Below are 13,352 nucleotides of genomic sequence, written 5' to 3'. Positions count from 1 at the left end.
CTGCTTTACTCCAGCTGGCTGCAGAGTCCCGCCCATGAAGCGGATCCGTCCACCTGACACCGGACGCGGACAGACGACCGGCGTCGAGAGGATGCACCCCGGTGACATCCAGAGGGGGGTTTCCAGCCTCCGTGGGTTGACGGTCCGTCTTGGATATCAAAAGAGGCGGGGCTCTTTGGTTGATCTCTGTTTTGCTTGTTTGTACATGGCTGCGGGCAGAGCCTCGCGCGACAGAAATATGCAGAAAATGACCATCACGTGAATGCTGTCAGCACATCGGCAACAAAGATCAAGTAAGTTGGCGATATGGTCGATGTATCACAAGTGACATCACCATGACTCATCGCAGAGTGTAATCTCTTCTGCACGAGACACTATCTGTTGACATAATGTTGACTTTAAATTCCCAAAGTGTTGAAATGAAGGCGCGTTGACTTCAGAGATGTATACTGACATCTAGTGGTATTTTATATAATAAAACCCAAGGGCACTTCACCGTGCTGCTTTCAGGTACTGCCGGGAATTATGACATCCTAGATGTCTTGCTGTTGTGATGTCCAGTTTAATATGCAGAGAGAGTAGGGATTTTATTATTATTAATACAAATAATATTAACAATGATGTTAGCGATAATAACAATCATATTGGTAATAATGATGGTGATGATCACCATCATTATTTTAAATCAGCGGGAAGTGCAAAATGAGTCTCTCTGATTATAATTCATTGATGGATCTATTTTTGATCAAAGGCTAAATGTTCCGTTCATCTTATTTATTACTGCCGACTTTGAACACAATTAAGGAGTTTAGCTTCAACCCCATAGAGGAAAGAAAACAGTTAGTTTAACTGTTGAACTAATTACCGATCAGTCCATTATAGCTCGTGCAACTTGGCTGGAGTCCAGCGCTGAGATCTTGGCTCCCGGCCAAAATAATCTGAGGCAGCATTTTGGAGGCACTGACCCCTCCATCTGGTTTACTGATACGTCATTAGATTGTTTTCCTTGTCTGCTGAGCAGTTTGTTTAGGCACAAACTGGTGACTGATATTCTCATGCAATCTGGCGTTTTAACCTGTGTTATTTAACGTAAAATCAAATCTAAAATAACTTAAACTATCAGTTCAACAAACTTCATTCTCCTATATTCGGACTAAGTATATTACATTTTTTTTCAGCTTTCCTAATGTTAAATTTAAACCCCGCAATATTAAAAGAGTTGGAGTAGCTCAAATGTGTATTACTGTGAATTTCCAAAGGCCAGTAAAGCATTTTGCGCGAGTTTAAAGCGGATTTTGCCGTAATCAAGGCTCATAGTCATGACTGTCGTCTTTCCTGTACCAACAATAAAGAGACCCAGCAGTTTAATTATGTATTGTTTTAAGTTTACTTTCTTGTGTCTGAAGTATTAGTTAAAAAATCTATTTGGTGTGGGTGTATTTGGTTTAGCAGAACATGAATGGCTCCTATAACTTTAAAATGTCCTTCCTATCCTGCAGGTCCAGCAGATGTTTTGGTAAACCTGAGACTTACGTTGTTCTGTTTCACATTATAATATAATATATTATAACCCCTCTCTGGCCTATAAGCATGTTTCTTAAAAAACAATTTACCACTTTAACGCATTGATATGGTGCAACTTTCTCTGATCTGTGTAACAATACCATCATTTGGGACATTTGCTGCTGTCGATTATATAGCCTAAAGTTTAGGGCCATATATGCGCGTGTTGCGGGTCCACAAGGGGTCGTTGTGGTAGTTGTGATGAAATCGACAGGTCACCTTTAAAACATCCATCAAGCGTTATACACAAGCACAAGGGTGGAGCTGTGCTTCCATTCACCAAAATAATACTTAGTAAAGGAAACGTTGTAATTATACTCCACAGATAAATGTGACTAATTCAACTATTTTCCCTCACACACGTCGTAAATGAAGCTTTTCATTCAAACACAATAAACAATAATAATTTTATAAATTGGGTTCACCCATCAGATATTTGTTGGTATGTTTATTCTTTCTATATGTATTCTTTCTATATGTTCTATTTTAGTTATTTTTTAGTTATTGTTTTGGTTTTTAACGTAGTTTTTAATGTCAGCTGTAGTTGTTTTTTTAATAGTTTGTATTTCGTTTACATTCATTCATTTACTCATTGTACAATAATATAATATAGTCATCTTTTGATCCTTTCGGAGCTGGACTCTCACTTTCAGCTTGGTAAAAAGATCACTTTCCTTTGATTCATCCATCACTCCACAAGGACACGAGTCAACGTCTGAACATGATGTAATCAATCACGATTGATCCATGAATCCGTTTGACCAGCTTGGCTTGTTTACATGTTGCCACCTTTTTTTTTTACACCTGTTCTGCATTTTTAATTTTATTTACTTCTATATTTTAAACTCTCCTCCTCTGTTGTTTGAGTCAGTTTAGCTGTTTCTCCTCTGCTGCATGGGAAGACCCCCCATACCCCCCCCCCCCCCCCCCCCCCTTACTCTCCATGTTTTATCTGGATTAACATCACAAACCTTTCTTTGGCATGTTAGGACAGCAGCTAACCAACGCACTGATCGCAAAGGAACGAAAGCCCTCACAACGAGAGACGATATGCAAGATGACATGGTGTACATGGTTACTATTGTCTTGTAAAAACGTAGTCGACACTAATTAAAAAACCCATATATTAATTAAACCAAAACTGACTTTTAAAAAACTTGGGGTTTCAGAAAAGGCACTTCAGGCTCCACTGGTTTTATTTTAACCTGGAGCATATACTGCATAGATCACATTTTAAGAGCTTAACATTTTTGTTTTTTTCATTTATATTTTCGTCATGATTCAAGAGTTGTGAATGAGAAAAACCTGAATAAAAGCAGGTTTCATGTTTTTACCTAAACATGCCCAGTCGTGCAAAAAAAAAAAAGTTCTACTAGCAAATATTAATGTGCAAAATGACTGCAATTGTTAACTATATAAATCGCCTAACTTATCAATTTATTGTGAGTTTCATAAAAAAAGGCCATAATAATGTCACGAGGACGTGTCGCTAGAAGTGATTGGTCACTCTCCACATTTGAGCCCTTCTATTACACAATATGCAATCCATCTATCCTTGGGGACGGTATAATTGTGAATCACGTGGACGTGACCGAGAGTATGTGGGGGGTTCGTTGGATGAGAAATGGTCATTTGTATTGACCAACAGAGCTGACCACTGCAAGAGAGAGAGCAAGAGGGAGTGAGAGGGGGGGGGGAGAAAAACGCGTTTCGGGAAAGAAAGAAAGACACTGTCCCACAAACATGGCAGAAGGTATGTTGGGAGCTTTTTGGTGGGAGTTATCTCTTCTGGCGTTGTTTCAGAGTTGTTGTTTTTTTTCTTTGAGAGAGGGGGGGGGGGGGTTCTTCATCAAAAACCCTGCCCGGTGACCCCCACCCCCTCCACCCCTCATTGTTTAGAGGGAATAGGTTGCCAGCCCCCTTTTGTTTACCTCCCTCTCCCGCTTTCCCTCTCGCTGCGCAGTATCTGCGTTTCACGGCATTTTGCTTGAAAGTGGCAATCTGTGAGGATTACCCAGTTTGAGGGCTAAACAGGATACTGTAGCTGGGGTGCTAATTTTGACTCAAGGCAGAAGTGAAGACATGGGCTCCGTTTCTAACCAGGAATTCCCAGGTTGAGTAACTCTAATTAGAAGCAATTTGCTTCTTTTTTTTAATGTATGAGTTAATTAAGTTTTTTTTTTTTCCTGGTGTGAGACTGTGTATATGATTGCAGTGGAACATTTCAAGGCATTGTTCCCACACGTGATGTGCAGTCCGTGTGTCTTATCAATGCTTTAAAGGCTCTTCAGATATTCTGATATCACGCAAACCCCCCAGGATCACTTATTTTGGGGGAAGTTGTGGCATATTCCTTGAGAAAGAAGGTCGTGTGTTGTTCAGTTGCTTACAGGAAATTAAGCAGCCTCAGCGTGTTACTCAGTTCATCGATTCATATTGATCGGTGATGCAGCCACGCGATAGAAAGAAGAAAAGTTTTCGTTTTTTATACGGTTTTGAAATGTTGGCCCCTTTTTTATGATACAGCTCCTTTTTTTTTTTTTTTTTTTAAAGTCAACGGTGCTAAAACATTTTGTAGGCTTACAGTTTATTTTATTTTTTTTAATCATACACTTTTCATTGCAGGAGTGTGTAAGACCGAGGAGGATGAGGGACCGAGCACCGAGGAGGATTCACAGTCCTTCCACGGGGTCGGCCTCTGCAAATGGTTCAACGTCCGCATGGGCTTCGGCTTCTTGTCCATGACCAACCGAGAGGGAGTGCCACTGGACGAACCGGTCGACGTGTTTGTCCATCAGGTAGGATGACTATCAATGTGCGGGAAACCAAACGCTGCAGAGTATCAACGCTGTTTGTGCTGAATCCTTAATCAAGGGGAGTTTCTTTGCCAGCAGAAGTGAGATCACCCCACCTGTTTCCAATACAGCTTAATTACATTTCGGATTTTTTTTTTGTATCTTCAAAACTATAGTCAAATTAAAAAGATACCCGAATAAAAAAAAACATATAAATAATAGTTTTAAGTTTTGCTGTTTTCTATCTTATCAGGAGTCTCAATATGTTTAATAAAACAGTAAAAAGGATATGAGATATGTTTAACAGGGTTAGATGGGCGCTTTTCCCCCCGCAGTGTGGTGGCTGTTTCTCCCTCAGGGGACCAAGTGTTGCAGCCAGAGAGCTGCGGGCCTCCCGCGTGGTTCTTTTTTAAAAGCGAGACACTGATATAATGTGATGGAGATGTGATCTTTTTAAGTATGCTTTTAACACATACCCATGTCAGACAGCATTCGTGAATTTGCCTTTTTTTTCCCCCACCAGGCTTAAAACAGCCTAATCCCTTTATTGCTATACATGTGAAAAATGTAACTGTAGTTGTAGTTTTAGGGTTGATACTGTTCTGCTCCTCCTTCACTTGAGGTTTAATTGTTTCTCAGTCTGAAGAGATAAAGGAGAACTTTGCAATTCTTCTCAGTTCAAACCATTTGCCTTCTTACATACCGGTGGAGTGGGTGGTAAAGAGGTGTGGGGAGGAGGAGGAGGGGGGGGGGGGGGCGCGGCGCGGCGCATTTCCCTCCTACTTCTCATGAGAGCGAGCGCCTCCATTGCTGTCTGATAAGATAAAGACTTAGCATGTGAATGTGAGGAGTCCCCACTAGCTGCCCATCACCTCAAGGTTCCTGTCATAAAATGATTAAAGGTTCTTTGCTGTCTGCTCAACCCCCTCTGTGTGTGTGTGTCACAGTTGGCTTTAAAGAGGAAAGGAGTTCTCAGGGTTTTATTTTAGGTAAATGTTATCCACACCATGCTACTACTCTCCAGGGCCTCATGCTGTGGAGACTTTTGTCTACTGAATTGAATTTTAAAGATTTATCGCTAGAGATGAAATTGAAGTATTTAAGTACGTTTTTATTTCCTTTTTATTCCCATAAGCTTGCATGTTGCCCACTTTGTTGAAGCCAGTTGTCCGACTCACTTGATTCTGTTTTTCTTTTAAGTCATTCGTGCTCCATGATGATGCATATAGAGAGATTTCATTGTGCTGTGCAGCCGTTGTAACTGAATTATTGTTTGACTATACACAGGAAGTTGCTGACTGATTAATCATAATGCAAACCAAAACATGGGGTTAGAAACTTTCAGTTCGGCGCTCCAGTGGTTACAGATTCAAACGAAAATAGATATGAATGGGTGGTTTCACTAGAAGTATAAAATAAACTGCCATTAAATGCATCTTAAAAAATCTTATATCTCTGTCATGAGAGCCAGTTGATTGTTGCTGCAGGGAAGCTCAAATTGAGAGAGAAAATGCTCACTGCTTAACTGAAGCAACAACCTCGCGTGTTTTCAATTTATCCACTAGAAATGCGTAACCAATGACTTACTTCCCTCTCTGTCAGTAGAAATGGGAGAGACACGCGTGTCAATGATGGATGTATAGGGGTTATGGTGACGTAAAAGGCCTCAGCCCTAAAATTAGTGGCTGCGTGTCAAATTAACTCCCAGGCTCCACCGGCCTTTGTGCAGGTGGACAAAAGAGCCATGCATCCGAATGAAGCACCCCTCGGCCGTGACCGAGCCCCTCTTTGTCTCAGCAGCAGTCCTGCTATTGTCCCTCGTTGCTCTGATGTCTTTCTCTGCCTCACGTGGCTTCCAGACACATTCTGGACAGAGTTTACAGTACTCATAATGCCCCCCCCCCCCCACACACACACACACCAGATCCTTAAGGGTAAAAAAGCCCCACCCTGATCTGTACCTGTATCTGCATGTGGATAACTTGATGTGGCTGGTCAGGGTCCGTTTTGGCGTTTTGGGGGGTGGGGAAGGTCACACATGGAAGAGGAAGTGGGTTAACGGTCACCAGGGCAGAGGGGCCTGATGGGACTCTGCAGACGTCCGTATTGCCGCTCCGATGTCATGGCTCACCAGTTGTGTTGATCAGGACTTCGCAGCAGATGCTCAATTGTGAGTTGTCGGATTAGAGAAGATGGTGCTTTTTTTAAAAAAAAATTTCTAATGGCAGAAGACAACGTTAATTCCCAGCTCATTAAACTATTGTATGCTTTAACTGATCGTTTTGGATTTGGTCCCCAGACTTTCCTCACAATAAACCGTGTGCTTTGAGGACTCTCAATGGAGACCGTTGATCATAATGCGACTTTACTCAGAAAAGAAAATGGGATTAATGTCTATCAAAACAAACCTGCTTCATTGTGGATCTTTCTTCTTATGTCAACAGTCTGTTCTAGTTGTGACATCTCACACCGAGGGAATTTTAGAGAGGGGTTTCCCATGTTGTGTTAGCCAAAGCTGCTCCACACCTTCCCTTCATCACTCTTCTCTTTTCTTTGGAATCGGAAATGTTTCTCGCGAGACTAGTAGAAGAACCTCAAAGGTCACTTCAGGTGAACATGTAGCTAAATTAGTTTTTACTCTCGGCATATTCAAACCTTTTCTCTTGTTGATTACGCGCCTCTCCAACGTTGCTGCTCACCAGACATGTTTCTTTCACAAATAGAAGATTCAAGCGCTGATATCAAAGGCAGATATCAATCATTTGGGCTTTCCCTCAACTTTTATCTCTCGTGTCTTTCTGCCAAACAACTATCCAAGGAATGTCCCCCTGACCCCCCAACCTCCCAGAGAAGCCACGCTGCCTTCTCACCCCACCCCCAACCGTAGCCCTAACCCCTGCATCCTGCAGTTTAGGGCTAGTGGTGGTGGTCAGTGTGTTAGTGGAGCTTTGTGATGTGGGTGGGAAGAGGGATGGGGTGGGGGCGGCAGTGTGGAATGCTGTTCCTCCGTAGAGTGGGGGGGGGATGGGTTGAAGGTTATCCTCGTCAGGTTTACCACTCAAACACAGCAAAAAAACTGTAAAGTGGGAACAGCGAGCTTTGTAGTGCTCGTTTGTTTTATCAAGGTAATCATCACCTTAAATACCTGATAAGTCCTATCAGGCTCTGATGATATCACATAGTGAAGAATGGGTGGGGGTTGTTCTCCTCAAGGGCCAATGTGGAGGTGATTTGGAAACTGGTCATATAATATAACGGGTTATCACGAGATATAAAGATATATATCCCACTAAGCATTGTCTTCTGTATTTCTGTGACGGGAAAAAGATATTTGACTCGTATTTTCTTTGACAAAGTCGCCACATAGCCGGACAATATAGACAATATATTTGATGCTGAATCCTCTTCCTGTGTTACCTTTCAGAGCAAGTTGCACATGGAGGGCTTCCGCAGCCTGAAGGAGGGCGAGGTGGTCGAGTTTACCTTCAAGAAGTCGTCAAAGGGCCTCGAGTCACAGAGAGTTACTGGACCAGGTGGCATCCACTGTGTGGGCAGTGAGAGGAGACCCAAAGGCAAGAAGGTCCAGAAGCGACGTTCAAAGGGAGACAGGTAAGCGGGGGGGATGAATGGGGAAAGAGCAGGAAAGACCTTAAATGAATGCAGGCTATGCAGCTTTCTAAACCTGTAAAGAAGCATATTGCCGTTTATCTAAAACTTATTTGGAGATACTTGTGTTTTTAGCGACAGATTATGCGCTTTTAAATTTGAGACCCTCGGACGCTTTACTTCTTTAGAAGTCCACAAACAGTCATTGCTGGGTCCAGGTTGGATCAGATATACAATGGGGTTTTAGTTTCTCCCCATTTGCCTTCCTCTTCCTCGTCCCCACCCCCCACCTCCAGCCCAAGCAAGGGTCACACCAGCAGGCTTGACGTGTGACCTGGATCAATAACTGTTTAAATCTGCTGGCCCCTGGTGGATTCACGCCCACTGACTCCCTCGCTCTTCCTAAACCTTCCGAAAACCATCAATGTGATTTGAAACTACAAAACCGATCATGATTTAAATAACCTAAACATTCATCGAGGTCTTGTTGGTAATTGTGGCACTTTCTCTTTCGGGAATGAGGAATTTTACCAACTCTATGTCATAGTCATTCCTCAATACTGAAAAGGAAGTTTTATATTTTTGTTTGATCTGAACCTTTACACGACCCCTTTAAAAAGTACTTTCATGAGTTCAGCACCTGAGAAAGTTACAAAAGTCTAAAAATCTACAAATATATGGTCATTCACTCAATTTCTCCTGAAGATTTGAGGGTTCCTTGCGAAGGCAACGACATCCCTCCAAGTGAAAGAAAAGAGGAGCCAACAGGGGCTCGATTTTTGGGTCCTTCTTTGAATATCAATAAAGCACAGGGTTAGAGGTGTATCAACTTCACCCCCTTGTCAGTTGTGATTAGAGCCAGAGAGTAGTCGGTGTGAGAACAGAGATCATTACGGCCCCAAAGAGTCCTGGGAGGCCCGCTGTGGCTCAATAACTCTCCCTTGACCACACTGATCCATGGGTAAGATATCGTACCCCTCTAGCGTATTTCATAATGCAACTGGATGGAGTTTCATTGGTTCATGTAGGATTGATTGATCATAACCAATGGTCAGATATCATTGGGGCAGGAGTAAGAAGTTCTAGTTTGTGTTTTGCCAACCAAAGTGAACAGCTGTTTTTTAACTCTACTTTTGTCTGTGTGTGTGTGTATATATATATATATATATATATATATATATATATATATATATATATATATATATATATATACACATATATATATATATATATATATATATATATATATATATATATATATATATATATATATATTTGACTGAGGGTGGGGAAAAATCTTCAGTCCATTTAATGGATAACAGATGTAGGAGCCCGGGCAAAGGGGTGAAAGGTCACTGTTGTCATGGCAACAGTGTATGAGGGATTGGGGGTTAGAGAACTGAGGAGAGGGCGGGGAAGGCAAGGTTCAGAGGTCATTGCTGCAGCTTTTTTAGACAAAGGGACCACTTCCCCTTCCCTCCACTTGCCTCCTGATAGATGCTGATGCGGGGAGCTCCTGTGCTGTGACGGTATAGACCTTGACAACGCCCCCCCCCCCCCCCCCCCCAACGGCCACACTGACCCCTCGGCAGGCGCCCCACGTACAAACGTCATCTGCTGCTACAATGGTGGCAGGGGGGTCCGCAGTGGCACAGAGTGACCGCCTCACGCCCACCGCCCATCTGTCTTCCGCCCCTGAGCGCGTGGCCATTCTATAAATTGCGTTCAAACAGAGGTGGCCCGATGGCGCCCGCGATGGCTCCCGCTGACCCCTTATGGTGTCCATTTCTAAAGTTCAAAGGCGGATGAAACGGATGTCTTACTTTGACACAATAGAGTCCAACAGGGAGGGGGAAGCTATTGGCAGTGTAAAACTGACAAATAGGACAAGCTGTTCTCGATACTTCGAGATAATGAGTCATGGTATCAATACCGAGTCCATGAAAAACTATGAGCCGCGCCAGTTAAGGGTGTAATATATTGGATTCAGAGCCTGAATACAGCAGCAAACAACTATTTGCTATGTAAAGATATAATGGAGAAATGTCTATCTGAGCAGAGAATGAGGTCGTACATTTTGCCTTGCTTTGTTGATAAAGCCAGGCCGGCAGCTCGGGCCTTTAGTGCATCCTTGTGCATGTGAGTGAACCCCACTGGCGAGCTCACAGCTGCCGCTCTGCACTGCGCTCATACGGCGGTTACAGCTGATGATGCTGTCCCGACTGGACGGCGGTGTCGCGTGGAAGCGCAGCATTCACCCACTGGTTCACCCTCAGATAAACACTGTCAGCTATGTTGGCACTTTGCCATAGTTTGTACCGTTAGTGCCATTAGCACCGTTAGCCACGAGACACTAGCCCAGCCGTCACCATGTGGAGAGCTGAGGCAAATGAAATGCTCCCAACCTTGTATGAAGCGCCTTTAATTCTTGCAAATTACTAGTAGTCCGCTTTAACAGTAAAGCCTTCCAGAAACTTCTGCTTGGCCAAAGGTTGTTAATAAGATTTCATGAATTTCAGTGGTGATTTTAAAACATCTCAGAAACCATGACATGTTGTTAGATGTTCTGACCCAGGGTGCTCCCCCACAGAGCTACGTGGTGTGACCTAAAATGCCCTTTCAAGATGTATGACCAAATGCAAACTCAAGTCATTCCAGGTGAAACGGGGCCATCTAGTGGAAAACAGGTGCAACTTAAAATGCCCCATCAATCAAAAATGGGCTTTGGTTATTGTTACTTCATTTTACCGTCACTGTGCAGAATTATGTATATGCACAGTTTTACACTAGAAGGCTGTTTTCACATTAATCCGCTGAAGGATGAAACATTTCCTTATGTGGTTTACCTTAAATCTGAGTTTAAGATATGCACGTACAAGCACGATCACAAAAAGTTTGGAAGCCAATCGGGGTTCAATATGCCATGTGACATAGGGTGTAGCACACGTCTTGCATCCAGCGGTTAACGTTTTGAAATTGATTTTTGGATTAGTGATTTTATAATGAAGGTGATGGAGTATGTGCACAAAAATGAGACACAGTTAGCGACTAGCCGGTGAACATAGTGATGTATTTAGCAGCTAAAGAGACAGATATCTCCCAACAAGAGATCAAATGCATGAATATTGTTCTTTGCCAGGTGGCCAGAAAATCCCAGCTCCAAATCAGTAATAATGTTGCTCTGTTGGATATGTAAATACGCCGGTTATTGCACGTTCGAGCACACAACACATGAGACTAAGTACTCCCTGCCCTTGTAGGTGCTACAACTGCGGAGGCCTGGACCACCATGCCAAAGAGTGCAAGTTACCACCCCAGCCCAAGAAGTGCCATTTCTGCCAGAGCATCGACCACATGGTCGCCAACTGCCCAATCAAAGCACAACAGTCCTCACCGGGTTCTCAGGGAAAACCGTCCCCACTGAAAGGAGACGAGGAGCACAGCCACGCGGCGCCGCCACCACCTCCCGAGACCACCGATTAAGCGAGAAATTTGGAGCAACACTGACGCCGGGGAAGCACAGAGGCCAATCAAACTGCTTTGATGGAGAGACGGGACACACGGATCCCCTTCCACCCATTGAAGCTGCTTTTGGAACTACCTCAGGTTAAAAAAAAAAAAAAAAAGAAATTGCTGATGAAGAATGTTGCTGATGTTTTTTTGTTGTTGTCATTTTTCAGTTGGTGTAACACACACTCAGGAATACTGCTGTATTATTGCACTCAGTACGCTTTTCTAAATGTTCAAATCACTGCTGTTGCTCGAGGGGTTTAGGATTGTAGTGAGCAATGCCAAATAACGGGTTATCTTGATGATGAGTTTTTGTAGAATCTGTATTCTTTCTTTCATGTGATACTGTGCCTCTCCTGTGGGCATTATACCTCTTCTGTTTTTGTGAAATACTCAGTGTGTTTCGTATAGAGTTACACTTTTGCTGCCTTACCATTTAGTCTCCCTCCTGACTGTTACACCTCAACATCCAACAGAGACGAGACAGTGGGTACCTCTGTAATGAATGTTAGTTTGTATATTGCATGGGGAAGGGGAGGGTTCGGGAAAACACATGGGACGGGTTTTAGGGTATAGCTATAGGCCATGTATTGGCATCTGCCAATATTGCAATTGACCATCCAGTTGTCCTGGGGCCAAATGAATGTCAGACCAGAAGTTATTTTGAGCTTTTGGTCAGAGTTGTTTGTTTTTTTGTCAATTAATTTTCCTCCAGCGTTTTGCTGGCTGTCTAAAGGTGCACGGTCTACCTCACGGTCTACCTCATTGGCTTGTGTTTGGTCTGCTACCAAAACTGTCATTCTAACCGCTGATGGTAAACCAAATATTCTCACAATATGGTTTTGGAGATCTTGATTTGAGTTGGGATTAAATCAAATCCTCGTTGCACTACAGTAGTTACAAAGCATTGCCATTAGTTATAAGAGAATCCATTGAAGCTAGGGTTGGTTTTGTTCTTATATTTGTTGAAATTCTCATAACATACCGACAGCAATCAATAAATTGAATTTGACAAAAAAAGAAGACAAGAATCTGGTATCGATGGCCGTCGCAGGACTTTAATAAGCCCGTCCAATCATTTCATTCAGCCGAAATGAAATGATTGGACGGCCTGCCTGCATGCTCTCATTGCTATTCACCAAAGTCCTCCACAAGCTGCTAACGATAGCCACGTATGCTGTTTACGTTCATGCTTACGACGATGATTTTGGAAGAATGGCTTTGGAGGGTAGGCCTGAAGGGATGGGATGCATACATACCGACTTTCTTGCTAGATTTAGCCACCGTAGGAGCTCGTGCTGCTAGCTACATTCATTGGAAGAGTTGGCAACACTGGGCTGGGTAATGCGGTTGGATCAGGAAGGGGAAAAAAAGCTTCTCTTGCTTGTTTTGCAACATTTCCAACCTTAGCTTTAAAGAGTAGCTTAACACATCCACACCTGAGAATGGTGTACGTCAGTTTTGAAAATGATAGAAATAGTGGGTGTTCTGTTGGAGCATACTGGCCACTTAAATGTCTTGAGCCTCTGACCACACACCAGCTGGATGTGGTCAGCTGTACTTATTAGACTGTGTGTAGTCACTCTTAAATCTCAACCACAGAGCGCAGCAAAACACAGTCTTTCAGCCTGCTGTTAAGTTGCTTAGTCAACTTTCCATCCACAGTATGCTCTCATTCTATTGATTGCGGTGTGAAATGCTGCTGCTTTATAGTCACCTCAACTTGGATTTGATAGAATTCCAACCAATGTGATACTAAACCAACACATCACCACATGTAATGAGATACTTGAAACTGGACTGAGTTACTGAGGGGTCCAGCTAGCTCTCCTCTTGATACTTGAATAAAAAATGAGGCAGAATTAGACATAATATTGC

General features: G+C 43.0%; 1 protein-coding gene across 1 annotated transcript; it reads left to right on the top strand.

The window, feature by feature from the left end:
* Positions 1-3,645: 3,645 nt before the first annotated feature.
* lin28aa (lin-28 homolog Aa) lies at positions 3,646-11,447 on the top strand (the record flags this gene model as incomplete). The annotated part of the gene is made up of 4 exons (XM_079164767.1): positions 3,646-3,676; positions 4,189-4,361; positions 7,783-7,967; positions 11,225-11,447. 4 exons carry the CDS (start codon positions 3,646-3,648, stop codon positions 11,445-11,447), a joined length of 612 nt encoding a protein of 203 aa, XP_079020893.1.
* Positions 11,448-13,352: the final 1,905 nt, after the last annotated feature.

The sequence above is a fragment of the Pholis gunnellus genome (assembly GCF_910591455.1).
Source record: "Pholis gunnellus genome assembly, chromosome: 8".
Lineage (NCBI taxonomy): Eukaryota > Metazoa > Chordata > Actinopteri > Perciformes > Pholidae > Pholis > Pholis gunnellus.
This window is presented reverse-complemented; position numbering and strand designations above follow the sequence as displayed.